At 45.9% G+C, this 17896-nt stretch overlaps 1 protein-coding gene and 1 pseudogene across 1 annotated transcript in view; one reads left to right on the forward strand and one right to left on the reverse strand.

Annotated features, from left to right (window-relative positions):
* The window catches only part of Rnf145 (ring finger protein 145), a 54993-nt gene extending 44211 nt beyond the window's left edge, over nucleotides 1–10782 (reverse strand). Inside the window, exons 1-2 of the mRNA XM_045152491.1 lie at nucleotides 10521–10782; nucleotides 1623–1850 (exon numbers count right to left, since the gene is read on the reverse strand). Coding sequence (XP_045008426.1) covers nucleotides 1623–1806 — 184 coding nt within the window. The 5' untranslated portion in view covers nucleotides 1807–1850; nucleotides 10521–10782. The remainder of the gene's footprint in view (nucleotides 1–1622; nucleotides 1851–10520) is intronic.
* LOC101593982 lies at nucleotides 5775–6666 on the forward strand (annotated as a pseudogene).
* Nucleotides 10783–17896: the final 7114 nt, after the last annotated feature.

Genomic DNA, 17896 nt, shown 5'->3' on the forward strand with positions numbered 1-17896 from the left:
ATAAATAAAAATATTTTTGAAGGCCCAAGGAGGAAATAAAAGGAACTAGCAGATAGACAGTATGTATAATTGAAAGTTCCACAGACAGACAAGAATAGAACAAGGAAAACAAGTGGGGTGATATACGGTGATGAGCGAGGAAAAGACAGGCTCAATGAATAAACAAGTAGTGACTTCAGAACAGTTATCAAAAGAAATCATTCTATGTTGTGCAATGTGCATGCAGATAAGATTCTAAACAAAACAAACATTTACAACTAACAACCACAAAATTAATAAAATGAAACACCAAAGAACTCCCACCCCACTTTTTTTGATACAGGGTCTCAATAGGTAACTCAGGCCATCCTCGAACTTCTGATCCTCCTACCTCAGTCTCCCACTCCCAAGTGCTTGGGTTACAGGTATGCGCCACCAGTCTAAACTACAAAATTCTTCATAAACTCAACAAAGGTGAAGGCTTTTTTAGTGATCAAAGACTGTAACACTTTTAGGAAAAAAGAACATCTAGCCAGAATCTTGATTTGGCAGATCTGAAAGTGTAACATTAAAAACTAAAACTCAGGCTGAAGAGATGGCTTACTGTTTAAGATGTTTGCCTGCAAAGCCAAAGGATCCCAGTTTGATTCTCCAGGACCCTCGTTAGCCAGATACACAAGGAGGTGCGCATCCATTTGGAGTTTGTTTGCAATGGCTGAAGGTCCTGTCGTGCCCGTGCTCATTCTCATTCTCTCTCTCTCCCTCCCTTTCCCTCTCTCTCTTTCTCCCTCTTAAATAAATAAAATATATATACTTTTTAAAAAAAAAATTGGGGCTGGAGAGATGGCTCAGCAGTTAAGGCGCTTGCTTGCAAAATCTTTCACAAAGGCTAGGAATCATGGTGTTTTGCCTGACAGGAACTTTCTCCTTTCAGACTTTCCCCCAGGTAGTGCCATGTACAAGAATAAGTTTACTAGGGCTAGAGAGAGAGCTCAGCGCTTAAGGTGCTTGCCTACAAAGCCAAAGGACCTCAGTTCGATTCCCCAGGACCCACGTAAGCCAGATGTACAAGATGAGGCATTCATCTGGAGTTTACAGTGGCTAGAAGCCCTGGCATATGTTTAAAAGAAATATTACATATTATAAAGCTTACATTTTGAATTACTACTGACCCCAAAATAAGAGCTAACTGCCTAGAAAAGTTATCTCTCCTTATTTATATTTCATCATATTTTAAAATCTAAAACGTTTTCTTCTGACTTCCAGTTTTACTCTAGTAAAATCAATCCAATATTGCTTGCTCTCCCCTAGAGTCCTAACAATCCACACACAATAGGTAAATAAAACTATGAACAAGGCCGGGCATGGTGGCGCACGCCTTTAATCCCAGCACTCGGGAGGCAGAGGTAGAAGGATTGCCATGAGTTCGAGGCCACCCTGAGACTCCATAGTGAATTCCAGGTCAGCCTGGGCTAGAGTGAGACCCTACCTCGAAAATCCAAAAAAAAAAAACACTATGAACAAATTCACAAACCATTCACTGGCCACTCTATCTCAATCAGCTCTGTGTAAATGAAGCTCGTTTTACCCAAATGTGAAAATACTGATAATAAGCAGGAAAATGTATGGAGGCACTTACTTACCTACATAATGCATATTAAGAGCCAAATACTTGTACTGGAAAAGAGGGTTGTTATTGAGGCTACTTCTTTGGATCTGCTGGAAAAAGGAGCTGACATCCCATCTGTACAGGACGTCCAGCAGCATGATGCTGGGCACCCGCAAGGCCACGTTCAACATCGCCTCCAGTTTCTCCTTTGCAGCCATGGTTTTACTGGTTTGGTTTGGTTTATTTTCTTCTTGGAGAAGACCTAAAATTCAGAAGATACAACATGTGAAAATAAGTTGAGGTGGGCATGGTGGCATACCTTTAATCCCAGCACTCGGGAGACAGAGGTAGGAGGATCACTTTGAGTTCGAGGCCACCCTGAGACTACATAGTGAATTCCAGGTCAGCCTGGGCTAGAGCAAGACCCTACGAAAAAACAAATCAAAAAAACAAAAATAAATAAATAAATAAATAAGTTGACATGAACAACTTTTTGAAATCCTCTAATATATATAATATATGAATATAATGATTGCCACAAAAACTAAAATCCCTTCAGCCACCTTGACTGCTTTTAGGTATTTATGAAATTTAGCTTTGTATGAAAAAGGTTTCACTTTTTCTGTTTGTGTTTTTCGAGGTAGGGCCTCCCTCTAGCCCAGGCTGACTTGGAATTCACTATATAGTGCCAAGCTGGCCTCAAACTCACAGGTGATCCTCCTACCTCTGCCTCCCTAGTGATGGGGTTAAAAGTGGCATACCTGACATCAAAATAAAAGACAGACCAACTGAGAGGGGGGAGGGATACAATGGAGGGTGGATTTGTGAGGGGAAAGTAGGGACGGGGAGGGAATTATCATAGTTTATTGTCTATAATTATGGTAACTATCCATAAAATTTAAAAAAAAAAAAGCTTTCACTTTCTGGTCTGCGACATGACTGTGATCAAAGGTTCAAACTTCAATACTTCAAGAAGTCACTTCCTCCAAAGCTTAGAACTTAGCAACAAAATACCCTGGGAAAATACTGTAAATTGGGCTGGAGAGAGATAACTTAGCAGTTAAGGTCCATGCCTGCAAAGGCTAAGGACCCAGGTTTGATTCTCCAGGTCCCACACAAGCCAGATGCACAAGGCGGCGCACATGTGGAGTTCCGTTTGCAGTGGCTGGAGGCCCTAGTGGGCCCATTCTTTCTCTCTCCCTTCTGTCTCAAATAAATAAATATAAATCTTTAAAAACATATACTGTAACTCTGCCCAATTAATTTGTAGAAAATACATTCCTAATAATTAAGATTTACTTAGCTCTTTAAAAAGGTAAATCTTAAATATTTACTAAATGAGAAAGCCTAAGCTATTCAGAAATTCCATTTGCAACATCTTATATAGTCTTCCCCTTTGATTCATTCATTTACAGCCAAAAAAGTACTAAACTTACAGGATCTTTTTCTTTTCCCTTTTACAATGCTGAGGATCAAACCCAGGGCTTGGCACATACTAGACAAACAATCCAGCACAGAGCTACAACCCCAGCAGAACCCTAAGTTTACAACTGGGAGAACTTACAATGATGCAGATGAACAATCGTAAACTCTTAGCTTAGAATCGCCACAGGCTCTCTCCAAAGTAGGAAAATTAGGCTCCTGAAATGCTTCCCTTGACGCACAGCCATGCAAGCACATGGAAGAAGGCAGGCATGGTGCCCAGAACAGTAAGCAGTAAGAGAATGAAGAGAGAAAGAGGGAGGAATCAGGAAGTTAAGGAAAAGCAGGACAAGGTTCTTAAAAGGACAGTTCCATGCAGCAGCTCTGGGTGCAGAGATGGAAACCAGCTCCAGGGATGAAAGAAGAGCACACAGAAAGAAGGCAGAGAGAGGCTAAAGGACATTCGGGAGGCAAGAGAGTTCTGGACTACTCACAATATCCTTTGAAGAATTTTGCTGAGAAAGCAAAGCACATTTCTAGCTCTGGCAGTAATTTCAAACATCACAGGATAAAGGAAAACATTCATTTCTGAAGGAAATTATAGTGACAGATTGCTATGCTATGGTTAGATATTTGTCAGTATTTCCAGCTTACCCCCCAATTTTCATGACTTCCTAACTTAGAACTGAAAAGCAGCTCAACTTAACACACCATCAACACACGCTTTTAATGACCGTGTATCAACCATTTCCCTAACACAAATGTTATTGTATATAATATACCCTATTCTATAAATGCTACATATAACTTGTTCTTATATATACTATCAACAATATAATTAATATTTGTGCTGAAAACTATAATTCTGATTTGTTTTTTTGTTGTTCAAGGTAGGGTTTCACTCTAGCCCAGGCTACCTGGAATTCACTACATACGTACGTACTCTCAGGGTGGCCTCAAACTCATGGGGATCCTCCTACTTCTGCCTCCCAAGTGGTGGGATAATTCTGATCATTTTAAGTGAATCCAAGTCTAATTCTGATTATCTTAAGTGAATGAAGCCTTTTAATAATTTTCCTACACACACACTCTGCAAGAATCAAAACCAAACAGCCGTGTCCTAAAGTGGAAAAAAGCACTGAAAATCGGATCTCTAATCAGCAATTATTGCAAGCCATACCTATTGGGATCCGGAGCTCTGTGAAAGCTCTTGGCAGTAGTGGACTGTCCACGTCCATAGCTTCTGCACTGGACTCAAGGAAAATACTGAAGACATGGCTGCATGAAGCACGAACAGACTTTCTTCTCATCACTGCTCCTAACAATGCAGTCAGTAATAACAACTGTTCGCACAACACTTCACTGTAGGTCTCTTAAGCAGTCCACTGCCGACTTAAAAGTAGACGGGTGGGCATACACAGGCTGTGAACATCAGCAGAACTGGGGTCCTACAACAAAACCTAGAGTACACTGTGGGACCCCAGTATCTCTGTCAGCCTTTATATGATAATGAAAAAGTTCATTATTTTGCCAAATTCTAGAATCCAATATAAGTCACTATTACTGTTCTTCTAACCAAAGGATCTGAGTTAATAACTGTGGTTCACACTTATTTCGTCTACCTCTAATATTACTTTAAAATATCACCTTTAACCTTTATATAACTCTAAAAGGGATAAAGAAAAAAATTACAACAAATAATTCTGTTTTAGAAATCTAGATCTGACACTGGGGAAACCACTCTCTAATCCTTACACAATAATCTCTATTACAAAAGAAACTCATTAGCTGATCTCCCAGAAACTGGAGGCCCTAACTGCCCCACAGTGAACACCAAGGACCCTACTAAGGAGGGCCCACAGGGAAATGGGGACTGAGATAAAGAGATACAAGACTATAACCTATGTAAAATTAAAACAAAAAAGAGTGTGTGTGTGTGTGTGTGTGTGTGTGTGTGTGTGTAGTCATTAGATGAAAACCACAGGTTCCCTGTTATTGACTGATCCCCATCTCACAAACTAAAACTAAAAAAGGATGGGCTGGAGAGATGGCTTAGTGGTTAAAGCACTTGCCTGAAAAGCCAAAGGATCCCAAGTTCAATTCTCCAAGACCCATGTAAGCCAAATGCACAAGGGGACACACGCATCTTGAGTTCGTTTGCAGTGGCTGGAGGCCCTGGTGCACCCATTCTCTACCCCCCTTTCTCTCTCTCAAATAAATAAAATATATTTTTTAAAAAGGAAACCCAGGGTCCTTTAAGCTGTCAGCAGAAGGATACCCAAAAGAGGAAGAAAGATCCCCAAACTCCACAGCACAGTTAACTGGAGTCTAGTGTCTGAAGAATCTTAGGTAGAATGAAATGTGCCCATTTAATAACACATCCATTAGTCAATGTTTCTCTATTTCTGTACTTTAATAATTCTGTATTTTAGTAAGTGATAAGATGGTCATATTATAGCCACATGAAGAAAAAAATCTTAATTACAGAAAATCAAAAATCACTTTTAAAAAAAGACCATTTTTGAACTTTTCTGAAATAAGTGTATGCATGGCAGGTAGTAGATATCACAGATAAAAACCTTATGCTACATTTTAACACCAGCACAAAACCAACAGCTATCAAAGTTCGGAGGCTACGAGATGGTCCAGCGAGTAAAGCACTTGTGATGTAAGCGAGCAGACCTGAGTTCAGATTCCCGAATCCAGTGTGGTGGCATGTGCTTATAATCACAGCACTGGTCTCTCTTTCCGTTCCCAGCACAGCCATGGCTCCTGGTCCCAAAAAGCACCTGAAGAGAGTAGCGGCTCCAAAACATTGGATGCTGGATAAATTGACTGGCGTATTTGCTCCTCGTCCATCCACTGGGCCCCACAAACTGAGAGAATGTCTGCCTCTGATTATTTTCTTAAGGAACAGACTTAAGTATGCCCTAACCGGAGATGAAGTAAAGAAAATCTGCATGCAGCGCTTCATTAAGATTGACGGCAAAGTCAGGACTGACATAACCTACCCAGCTGGGTTTATGGATGTCATCAGCATTGACAAGACTGGAGAGAATTTCCATCTGATCTATGATACAAAGGGTCGCTGTGCTGTTCATCGTATTACTCCTGAGGAGGCCAAGTATAAGTTGTACAAAGTGAGAAAAATCTTTGTGGGCACAAAAGGAATCCCTATCTGGTGATCCATGATGCTCGTCCAATTCGCTACCCCGATCCCCTCATTAAAGTGAATGACACCATTCAGATTGATTTAGAAACTGGCAAGATAACTGAATTCATCAAGTTTGACACTGGCAACCTTTGTATGGTGACTGGAGGTGCAAACTTGGGGAGAATTGGTGCGATCACTAACAGAGAAAGACATCCTGGCTCTTTTGATGTGGTTCATGTGAAAGATGCCAATGGCAACAGCTTTGCTACCCGGCTTATTGGCAAAGGCAACAAAGCATGGATTTCTCTTCCCAGAGGAAAAGGAATCCGCCTCACCATTGCTGAAGAGAGAGACAAGAGGCTAGCAGCTAAACGGAGCAGTGGGTGAAATGGTCTCTAGGAAACATGTGGAGATGCCTGCAGTCTTTTAACATCTTTGGGTGACATGCTGGATAGCCGTTTTTACTTCAAATTAAACAGCATAATTACTCTTAAAAAAAAAATCAGAGCACTGGTGAAGTGGAGACAGGGAATCCCACGAGCCAGACTAGCCCAATACTGTGCTCCAGGTTTAGCAAGACCCTGTTGCCCAAAATAAGGGCGAGGAAGACACGGGATGTCAGCCTCTGGCCTCCGCATGTGCACAGGCATGGGCACGCACTCACACAGATGCAAAAAATAAAATAAAATCTATGTCTGCTGATGCACATGATGTCACCTGCCTGCCAAATCACGATTTGTTACATGGAGACAGACCTTTGAGCCAGATGTGGAAGCACTCGCCTTTAATCCTAGCACTTGGGAGGCAGAGGTAGGAGGATCGTGGTGAGTTCGAGGCCACCCTTAGATTTTATAGTGAATTCCAGGTAAGCCTGGGCTACAGTGAGACCCAACCTCAATAAATAAAAATAAAAATAAAAATAAACCAAAAAAAACAGAACCTTAGCCGGGCATGGTGGTCCCAGCAGTCAGCAATCAGAGGCAGAGGTAGGAAGCTCGCCTTGAGTTCAAGGCCAGCCTGAGAACATGTAGTGAATTCCAGGTCAGTCTGAGTTACAGTGAAACCCTACCTTGAAAACAAAAACAAAAACAAACAGAACCTTGGACTTGCGGAGATGACTCAGTGGTTTAAAGTATTTGCTGGCAAAACCTGCTGACCTGGGTTCAATTCTCTAGCACCCATGCAAAGTCAGATGCAAAGTAGCGCATGTGTCAAGTTCATTTGTAGCAGCAAGAAACCCTGGACACCCATTCTCTCTCTCTCTCTCTCTCTCTCTCTCTCTCTCTCTCTCTCTCACACACACACACACACACACACACATAAAAATTTTAAAAAACAGAATCTTCATTCCTGGGTAAAAAAAAAAAAAAAAGTTATTTATCTCTATCTGGACATGGTAACTCAAGCCTGTAACCCCTGCACATAGGAGGCTGAGGTAGGATCACCACGAGTTTGAGGTCAACCTGGGAATACAAAGTGAGTTCCAGGCCCTACGAGGCTAGAATGGGATCCTGCCTCAAATATATATATATACATATACATGTATACATATATGTATGTCTACATATATGTATATATGTACATATATATACATATATGTAAATATACATATATACACATATATATGCGTACACACACACTTATATATAGGTTGGTTCAATTTTTTTCCTGGGCTTATAGTCAAACAGGGTTAATGGGCATATTATAAAACTGGAGAGGGCCAGGCATAGTGGCACATGAATTTAATCCCAGCACTCAGAAGGCAGAGATAGAAACTGGAAAGAACTCAAAATTACCTTTTATTCTTTTTTTTTTAACTTCTGATTGCCAACCTTCAAAATTCTCTTAAACCCACAACACCAAATGACCCTAGAATATAAATAGGAGCCCTGAAAACAAAGAAAATCCAAAAATAAAAACTTTCTGTATTATTTCACCTTCCATGCAAGATCCTATACTTCCCTTCTGTAAAGAACTGGAAGAGTAAGACTCCAATATGATATCTTTGTGAGCGATGAAGCTAAGTATTACTCAAACACGTTTTATGACAGCAAAAAAAAAAAAAAGAAAAGCACTTTACTGAAACACACACACACAGGAAATGTTCAATAAATGCTAACCAAATACAAGCCCCTAATCATTTCAAGCAATGACTTTCAGGGTCTTGAGACAAGCAATCGGTGTACTTAGGAACACAGGTCTTGTATAACCTTCAGTTTACTACTGGGTTTTTGTGGATTAGGAAACTACACTTTCCTAAAAAGACAATATTTAGGTTCTGAAGAGGAAGAAATCAAAACACCCTGACCAACAGGGGAAAACATGTAGGTTTTTAAAGTGACAGCTGGGCTCTGCTGAAAAACTGTTGAGTAAGAAACAGAAATAGAAAATGTAATTTTGCAAAAGCAATGAGCACCATTCATCTCAACCCCCTTTGTAAAGACAATGCAGAAGAGACTCGTGACAGGTAAAGGTGCTGACATGTGGACAGACAGAAATTGGTAATTTGGGTAAACTAGGTCTGAGAGTTTCTACCTCCCTTGTCAGCACCAAACAAGGAAAAACAAAACCATCATTCATCATCATTAACCTTTCTTTGCCCCAACCAGTTAAAAAGAAAATGTGCCATTAATTAAAACCAATGCTAAGAAAAGCCGATTGGTGGAAGGGATTCAAGTGGTTGTCCAGCTGTTAGGAGGGTACAACTTAAAAGGTGACATGACAGAGCAGAGCTAAAAGCTAAAAGCATAGCAAACTCCGCCCAGAACTGAATGAGATACCAGGAGAACGCACGTCTTACATAAGCATTGGCACATGTTTTAAATATAGCCGGTCCTCCCCACTCCCTCTCTGATCAGCCAGCTAACTTTGAATGTACCTGACTGCCGCACAAACTACTAGCCATTTCCTGACTCCCCGTCCTACCCAGGAGGAGTCCCTGAACAACGGCAAGAGCCATCTTTCCATCCAAGGGACAGACAGAAGGAATAAAACCCTCCTGCCGTTGGGCGTTCAGCCTGGGTCACGACAGCAGCCCAGACAGACAGCTCATCCTTTTGGGCCACATTCAAGATCCAGTAGAAGGGCATACTCGGTGAGAGAGAGACAGACAGACAGACAGAGATGGAAGAGAAAGAGAGAGCGAACGACAGAGAGTGAGTCCTCTCCTTTCCTTTCAGACGAGTTTCCTGTTTACTGCAGACAGCTTTGCAAAGCCATCCATTAATCTTTGATGCCTCCTCGCGGCCCAGGCCCCTTCCTCCGCGGCGCGGCAGCACCTCCTCCCCCGCCCGCTCATCTCGGATGCTTTTGAACTCTAGTAACCCCAAGCCCGCTCTCAGCGAGGCCCGGCGGCCCCAGGGCTAGGGGATTACGTGAAGCCAGAACTCTGCCAGGAAGAGCAGCCAGGGAGCTCCCCTCCTGTCTCGCCAAGGGTGCTGGCACTGCGTGCCGCGCCACACACCACCGAAAAGGCTTGGGGAGAAGATTCGAGCCAAGTGCCCAATCCCCTTCAAACGGGATGGGGGGTTGCCCATCCCACCAGGGAGGGCATGGGATCCCCAGGGTTAGAAAAGCAGAACAGGCCAGGGAGAAGGATGACGGGCGGGAAGGGAAAAGCCAGCTCAGAAAGGAAGGATGAGCAGCTCGGTTACTGTAGGAAGTCTCCTCGGATCACAGGCAGAAGGGACATGGGGTCCCCCACTCGTAGGTTTAGGCAGGCCTTTCTGCACTCATCCCCCTTACCCCCCTCTTTACAAACCTTGCACCGCCTGCAAACACAGTCAGGCTAAGTTTGGGGCTGCGTGGACCAAGGGTAAGATGTAGGGAAAGAGGGACGGAAGGACAGGACAACAAAGGCGGGGAAAGGAAGAGGTGAAGTTGGAAATGCAAAAGCCCCAGCAAAGGAGCGGGCTTGTGGAAGAGACTTGGAAGAGGCCTGGCAAATGGGGGTGGAGGGGCGAGCGGAGGGCATCTCGGGAACGTGCGGGCTCTTTCTCTCTCTCTCTCTCTCTCTCTCTCCCTCCATCCCAGAGCAGGAAGGCGGGAGGGGAGGGGAGATGGATGGAGGGCGAGGAGGCGGCAGCCAGGCCTGGCCCCTGGAGGAGGGGCTCAGCGCGGGACCCTCCGGGCGATCGGGGATCGCGGAAGGAACAGAAGGCTGGGAAGAAAGATGCGGGGTGCTTAAAGGCCGTGGCCTCCGCGAAAGCCGGGGAAGGGGTGAAGGGTGGTGGGGGCGGCGGGGGAGAAGAGGAAGCAGCCGGCGCGGTGGGGGAGGGGAGGGAAGACGTGGGCCAGCGGAGGGGGGACCCCGAGGGATGCTCCGGGGCCCACCCAGCCAGCCCACGGCGCGGTCACCTCGGGCCTCCGGGTGTGCGGGTCCCGCGGGAGGTCTCGCCGGCCCTCCTGGTTGTCTATCCGGCGGCGGCGGCGGCGGCGGCGGGGCCCGGGCGGCTCACAGCGGCGGTGCTTCTGCGCCCGGCCTCGGCTGCTGCGTCTCGGGAGGCGGAGGCAGCGGCGGCGGCAGCGACCCGAGCCGTGCGGTCACCATCGTCCGTGGCGACCCGGTGCTCTCTCTCTCTCTCGCTCGCTCGCTCTCCTGGGACTCCGAGCCGCTCACCCCACCCCACCCCGCAACCTTCAGCAGCCCCCCGCGGCGGCGGCGGCGGCGGCGGCGGCGGCCACGGCCTCCAGCGCTCGCTGCTCCCGCCCCCGGCGCGCTGCGGATCGCGCGCTCTGCGCCTGCGCGCCGGCACGCCCCGCCCCCTCCCCCGCGCGCCCCGCCCCGCCCCCGCGCTCACTCGCCGGCCTGCGCGCGCGCGGGGAGCTTCCCGCTCGGCCGCCGGCCCCAGCCTCGTCCCCCGAGCCCGCACCGCCTGCACCACTCACCCGACCCACGGCGCCACCCGGACGCGTGCCATCCCGGCACACGTGGTCTTGCACGATCTTCTCCTCCTCCCTCCTTTCCCCCCCCCCCAAGCCGCGCTCACACCTACGCTCACCTGCGGGGACCACGTGGGGCCACGGGAAAGGCTGATCCCATTCCCCGGCGCAGTCACAAGAGCGACGAGGCATGCATCATCACTCTTGAACTCTCGCCGCCTGCAAGACCAGCACCGGTGCCTGGCACCGAGTGGGCATTTTTAAGAAACCTCTGTGGAATTAGGTCGAATGGTTGGATGAGTGCATTGAAAATCGCTCGTGGAGGAAATCTTTTCTTTTGGAAAAAAAAAAAAAATCCCAACCGCTTGGTTTGCTTCAAAGATTTACTGGAGTATGTGTGACCTCTAATGGGGGTTCGGTCTAAAGTACACACAACCTCTCCCTGACATCGAGGAAAACCATTTGTTCTGCTCCAGTCTTCCTAATGCATCCCTCCATTTAAATGTCAACGCTTTTTTAGGGCGGGAACGGTGCCCACAATGTAAGGCCTGAAGCAGGGTGTGTGTACGCGGAACGAATCCATAGATGTCACTAATTCTCGTTACCACATTGATCTATGACCCTGCCTCACCGTGATCTTCCTCAATTGCTCTGCTGCTCTTTGCTTTTAGTGTGCTTTCCGATTAAGTCCCTGGACAGCCAGTTGCTACTAGAAACTAGTGTAGCCCTTGATTAAGCTGTAGCTATGTAACAGAAAATGACACAGTGTAGGTAAGATGTTGCAACCATACTGTGTCATTCCGAACGTGCAAAGCTTCGGTTTAGGCATGCTAAAGAGAAATGGAGATGGCTGTGTGTCTGTGTCCTCCGCACTTTAAATGACAGCACCGTCCCCATTCTGAAACTTTGTATCTTGCTAAAATTGTTGTGGGGGAGGGGGTGGAAAGCAAGTTCTCCATCCTTGAAGAAGCATCTGTTAGCCATATTCATAGTTAACTTGCCTTCCACTGGCTTGATAGGTTCATATAAAGGAGAGTTTAAGTTTCTGGAAGAGCCGTGGGTGGTGGCGCACCCCTTTAATCCCAGCACTCTGGAGGCAGAGGTAGGTGAATCGGCTGTGAATTCGAGTCCACCCTGAGGCTGCATAGTGAATTCCAGGTCAGCCTGGGCTAAAGCGAGACCCCACCTCAAAAAAAAAAAAGGTTTCTGGGAGCCAGGTGTAGCAGCACACCTTTAATCACAGCACTCAAGAGGCAGAGGTAAGAGGATCACCATGAGTTCCAGACCAGCCTGGGGGCTACTGAATGAATTCCAGGTCAGCATGGGCTCAAGTGAAACCCTACCTCAAAAAAATAATATTAAATAACAAAAAGTTTCTGAGAATTGTGTTTAGAATTCTTTTATCTCCACCTTTCAGCCCTAATAATTACTAAGCCTGTCACAGAGAGGCCTTTTTATGAGTCTCCATATAGCCTCCTAAGTAGGAAATTACAAAGACCACATGGCTAATGACTGTAATAGAAGCTGCCTATGCTGTGATGACCTTCTTGGTTCTCTGTCTTAACACTTTTACTATTGGCTCAATCAAAAAAAAATTTTTTAATAGTTTTTAATTATTTATTTGAGAGCGACAGACACAGAGAGAAAGACAGATAGAGGGAGAGAGAGAATGGGCACGCCAGGGCTTCCAGCCTCTGCAAACGAACTCCAGACGCGTGCGCCCCCTTGTGCATCTGGCTAACATGGGACCTGGGGAACCAAGCCTCGAACCAGGGTCCTTAGGCTTCACAGGCAAGTGCTTAACAGCTAAGCCATCTCTCCAGCCCTCAATCAAAAAAAGTTAATAAGACGGAAACATGTAAAGAAGTCAAAATGCACAGAAAACTAAATTCTCAGTGGTTGCATTCATTCTTGGATAAGTTACAGAATCTTTGAAATGCTACTTTACCAGCCAGGTATAGTGACACACGCCTTTAATCCCAGCACTTGGGAGGCAGAGGCAGGAGGAACGCCATGAGTTCAAGGCCACCCTGAGACTACATACTTTACTGTTGTTACTGGATTCATACTTTGTCTAAGTGGAGGGGAGGCTTATCCTTAGCTCTCTCCTTTTGTTAAAGGGAAAAGAAAAAGGTCTCTAACCCTCACCATAAGTAGCCTAGACTTGCAAAAAGCAGGGGGTGAAAATTGCATGCCCTTTTGCCTTTGAATTTTATAGAAGCAGCCTTTAAATGCTAATGTTCAAAACAGCGTGTAAAGAAAATTACTCTGGTAATGAAAGGGTTACCGCTGTCACCTGGCTGCTAATCCAGTTTTGGGAGAGCTCCCTAGTGCCTGAAGCAGTAATCAAACCAAACTAAAACGCGGAGAAGCCAAGGGAATGGGGGGGGGGGGACCTAGTGAGACTGGAAAGAGCTACTCAAAGAAAGGAGAGGCTCCTGCAGTATTTCCTGCAGGCCACTCCCGGAAAGCCCTGGGGGCAAGCTCCTCAGCTCTACCTGGAACAAGGCTCAGGAAGTACCTAAGTGCCACAGCTTAGTCATCAAAGCAGCCAGAATGAAAGACATGGACGGGTTATGACTGAGGAATGGCAGAACTCAGATGATTCTAAAGGTTATCTTCACAGCAAGGAGGAAGTCGGTGCCATGCCACGTTCAAAACAATGCCCGTGTGTGACAGTTCTAGCCAGTCTTGATTGTTATGTTATTTCTAAGGAATTTTGCCTCATCCCAAGATCTTCCAATTTCTTGGAGTGCAAGGGCCAACACATCAAGGTGTGGGCTGCTGGTAAAGGGAAGTCGTGAGCTGCTTGTGACGAAAGTGAGCAACAGTTACAAGAAAAATACAAACAATGTGATAGGGTCATGGGCATGGGGAAAAGGAGAGACATAAGTGTTGAAAAATACATAGGACCTGGGCTGGAGAGATGGCTTAGCAGTCAAGGCCCTTGCCTGTGAAGGACTCAGGAACCAGATGGACGCCATGACAGGCTTCAGAGTCCTCAGTAGGCCTAAGTTTCTGTTTCCTGGCAAGATCTAAGGGTGGGTTTAACAGTTACTGGAAACTGATTATGCCATAAAATAAGTTCAATTCCCCTAGCTCCAGACCGCTGACCTTGCCGTAAGGGTGGGCTTAACAGTTAAACTGATTATCCCATACATTCCTGAACTCATGAGACATTCCCATAGTCATAGATGAGCTCAATTCCCCTAGCTCCAGCCCGCCAACTTTGCCCGCCAAAATCCTAAACCAACCAGAAGAATGCACTGTTTAAATCAACCAATCATGTACCCATCCCCTTTTTCTATGTTCAAATCCCCATAAAAACCCTACCCTCCCACTACTCGGGGCTCTTGCACGGATCCACTGCTTTGGTGAAGTCAAGAGACCGAGCTTAAGCCTGAATTAAAAGCTCCTTGCAGCTGGGTGTGGTGGCACACGCCTTTAATCCCAGCACTCAGGAGGCAGAGGTAGGAGGATTGTAGTGAGTTTGAGGCCACCCTGAGACTCCATAGTGATTTCCAGGTCAGCCCGGGCTAGAGCAAGACCTCGGGGAAAAAAAAAAAGAAAAAGCTCCTTGCCCTTGCATATGTGTTTGGTTCTCCTTGGTGGTCACTGGGGGTGCCGAGAACTGGGCATAACAGCCTGCAAAGCCTAAGGACCCAAGTTCAATTCCCCAGAAACCATGTAAGCCAGATGTTCATGGCGGCACATGTGTCTGTAGATCGTTTGCAGTGGCTAGAGATCCTGGTGCACCTATTGTCTCCCTCTTTCTTTTTCTCTCTCTAATAAATAAATGTTAGAAAAGAAAAATGCATAGGTCTCATCTAAGGGAATAAAGAATGGGTAAAAAAGGAGGTTGGGTACCAGCATGGCAGTGAGGCAGATGCCACAGTGGGGCAGAATTTACAAAGGGAAGGATGGAATGCGGCAGAACTAGTTCCCAGACTTGAGCCTTTTTGCCCGCCCAGAGGTCGTTTTAAAAAGTGGCTTCTCAGTGTGAGCAGGGAGGGGCTTTGGGGAGAGATTTCTTCAAGGGAGGGAGGAGTTGCAGCCATCAGCCCTGCCAAGGAAGAAGTAGTCACGGCACGTGACACCTGCTTCCTCTCCTGTCCCATCATGACACCAGCCGTGGAAGCCAAAATGTGACCCCTAGCTGGGGCTGCTCCCTAATGCCCACCTGAGAAGGTGAAAACAAAAAGTCCATGGCCACAGGATAGAAGGGGTTGCCTTGGGAGGGAGGGAGGAAGAGTGCTGAGTTCATCGGAGCAGGAGGTACCCGGGTGTTTCCTGTGACAAAGTATTCCACTCAAGAACCAGCCCCCGGGGTCAGGGGTTCTGTACAAGAGGAAACAGGAGGGGAGAGGAACGGAGCTACAAGAGGTTGTAAGTACCTTCTCTGTCTGGGCTCCCCACCTCTCCGAGTCTGCTCATGCCATCTTACACCCCCACCCTACCTCCACAGAGTCCACTCATGCCATCTTACACCACCACCACCACCCAGCACAGTCCTTTCATCCCTTCTCTATTCCCGGTCCCCCACCCTGCCCCTGGGCAGAAACCCTGACAACTCTGCCCCCATCATTTTCCACGTGACCTTATGTAGAAATTACTGATGTCACAGTTATCCTGCTGTCTGTTGCCACTTCAAGTAGTAGGCTACGTCCAGGGAAAGCTATAAGCTTGGCAGCAGAAACAAAGTGTCATTACCCAGCTCAGCTTCCCACGCTGCACTCATTTTGATTGGAGCATGTCCTCGCGTTCTGACCAATAGAGTGCCCGTAGAGACTGACGCCCTCAGCAGCATCACTGTCCTCCATGCTTTCTGGTCTCCCCATTTCTATGCTGGATGTCAACTCCCTGGTGACCTCGTGAGGTACATATTGGTGTTCATGAATGCCTTAATTACTTCAGCAAGCAGAGCTCTTTCCTGACCCATTATTGCTTCCAACTGGGACTTGAAAGAGACAAACTTACCTTCTAGGATGATTGTGTTGCTTGTTCCTATCAAGTCCCTGATTGGCGTTTCTCTGCCATTTCTGTAGTCCCCCCACTATTTTCCTTTCGAAGTTAAGAAAATGTTACTCTGGCCGGGCGTGGTGGCGCACGCCTTTAATCCCAGCACTCAGGAGGCAGAGGTAGGAGGATCGCCGTGAGTTTGAGGCCACCCTGAAACTCCATAGTGAATTCCAGGTCAGCCTGGGCTAGAGTGAGACCCTACCTCAAAAAACAAAAAAAAAAAAAAAAGAAAGAAAGAAAATGTTACTCTGTTGTGTAGAAGCCACTGGATTCTGTAAGAGTACTTTTATGTTTTATAGCCACCTGAAGATGATTTAATAAGTTTGTATTCTTTGTTGCATAGACTATGCAGAGACTTAAATATCAGCTTGTCATTATAGCATGTTTCTCTTCCGTATAAATATCCAATTGAATGTTTAGGGCAACGACTATGAAAACAATGTGTCATGTATGCTTAGTATTTTAGATGTGAAGTAAATTGACTTAAATCTAAAATACAGGGTTCGAGAAATAAGCATTGTCCATGAAAAGTAGTTTTCATTCAGTTTGATCATCAGACAGTGGATACTGTCATAGTTATGGATGTTTACTATATAGAACCTTCCATCTTTCTGCAGGCTGCAAACCTTTTTCAATTTTAGACAAGTCTTATAAAATAGCTTAGAAGATTGTTTTATGGGAAAAAAAACCTGAAGCTCATACATGTGATACTTATTAATAATAAAAAAAAAATTACTTAGAAGTAGTAATAGAGCTGGACATAGTGGTGCACGCCTTTAATCCCAGCACTCAGGAGGATTACCATGAGTTCGAGGCCACCCTGAGACTACATAGTGGATTCCAGATCAGCCTGAGCTAGAGTGAGACCCTACCTCGAAAAAAAACACAAGAAAAAGAAAGAAAGAGTAATAGAAAAAAATCTGTGTCACTTATGATCATCTGGGACAGAGGTGCATCCTCCCACACATACCACAGATAAACTATGGAGAGCCACGAGGCTTCTGGTCATAGTAGATCAGTTAGAAAGACCACCCATGGAGATATCAGCAGCCGGCCCAGCTCCATACAGTACCATCTTTGTGGTATGTATTGTACCATGTAGAACCATTCTCTGTAGCCTGCCTCCTTGCTCAATCACCGTCTGGAAGTAATTTCCCAAAGCAAAAGAATTGGTAATATTGTGGACCCTCTGTTACCAACGATGTCACTTTCTCCTGTGTATCCAAATATCTTTTTCAGCCAACTGTTATTAAAAAAAAAAAAAAAGGCAGGTGCTAATAAATCATGAAGGTTATTTTCAGCTGGCTTCAGAGACCTCAAAGGCCACCAACATCTGCCCTGTCACTGCGGAGTTCTGCCCAGGTGAGGTCTGATGCATCAGCTGCCTGGCATAAGGAGAGTGTGAATGGAAGAGAGCAGAAGCTGCCACAGGCCTTCTTCACAGAAGGAAAGTTCTAGGTCAGGACTGCCGGGCTCCCCGGGCGGGTAGTGCTTAGAAAGGACCAGGCCCACTGGTTCCTCCCAAGGGGTTGAGGAGAAGGGTGAACGTCGGACGACTCAGAACCTCTTCTAGTCACTGGAGAAAAACCACACTGAGTTGGGAGTCTTGTCAAAGCAGGAACTCATTTTATTGTTACAAGCAGTTGCCTATATAATATTGGGAACGAAGGCGGGGATTCTGGGATGGGGCAAGACGTAAGGACCAATAGTAAACTGTGACTATTGAAATGTTTAATTCCAACTCTTGGGCGGAAGTAGCAGGCAAGAAGCCATTAGGCATCTTGCTGAGTCCTAGCTGGCCAGAGAAGAGGTCGCCAAACTTTAGCTTGGCT

This window comes from Jaculus jaculus, chromosome 6, assembly GCF_020740685.1.
Source record: "Jaculus jaculus isolate mJacJac1 chromosome 6, mJacJac1.mat.Y.cur, whole genome shotgun sequence".
Lineage (NCBI taxonomy): Eukaryota > Metazoa > Chordata > Mammalia > Rodentia > Dipodidae > Jaculus > Jaculus jaculus.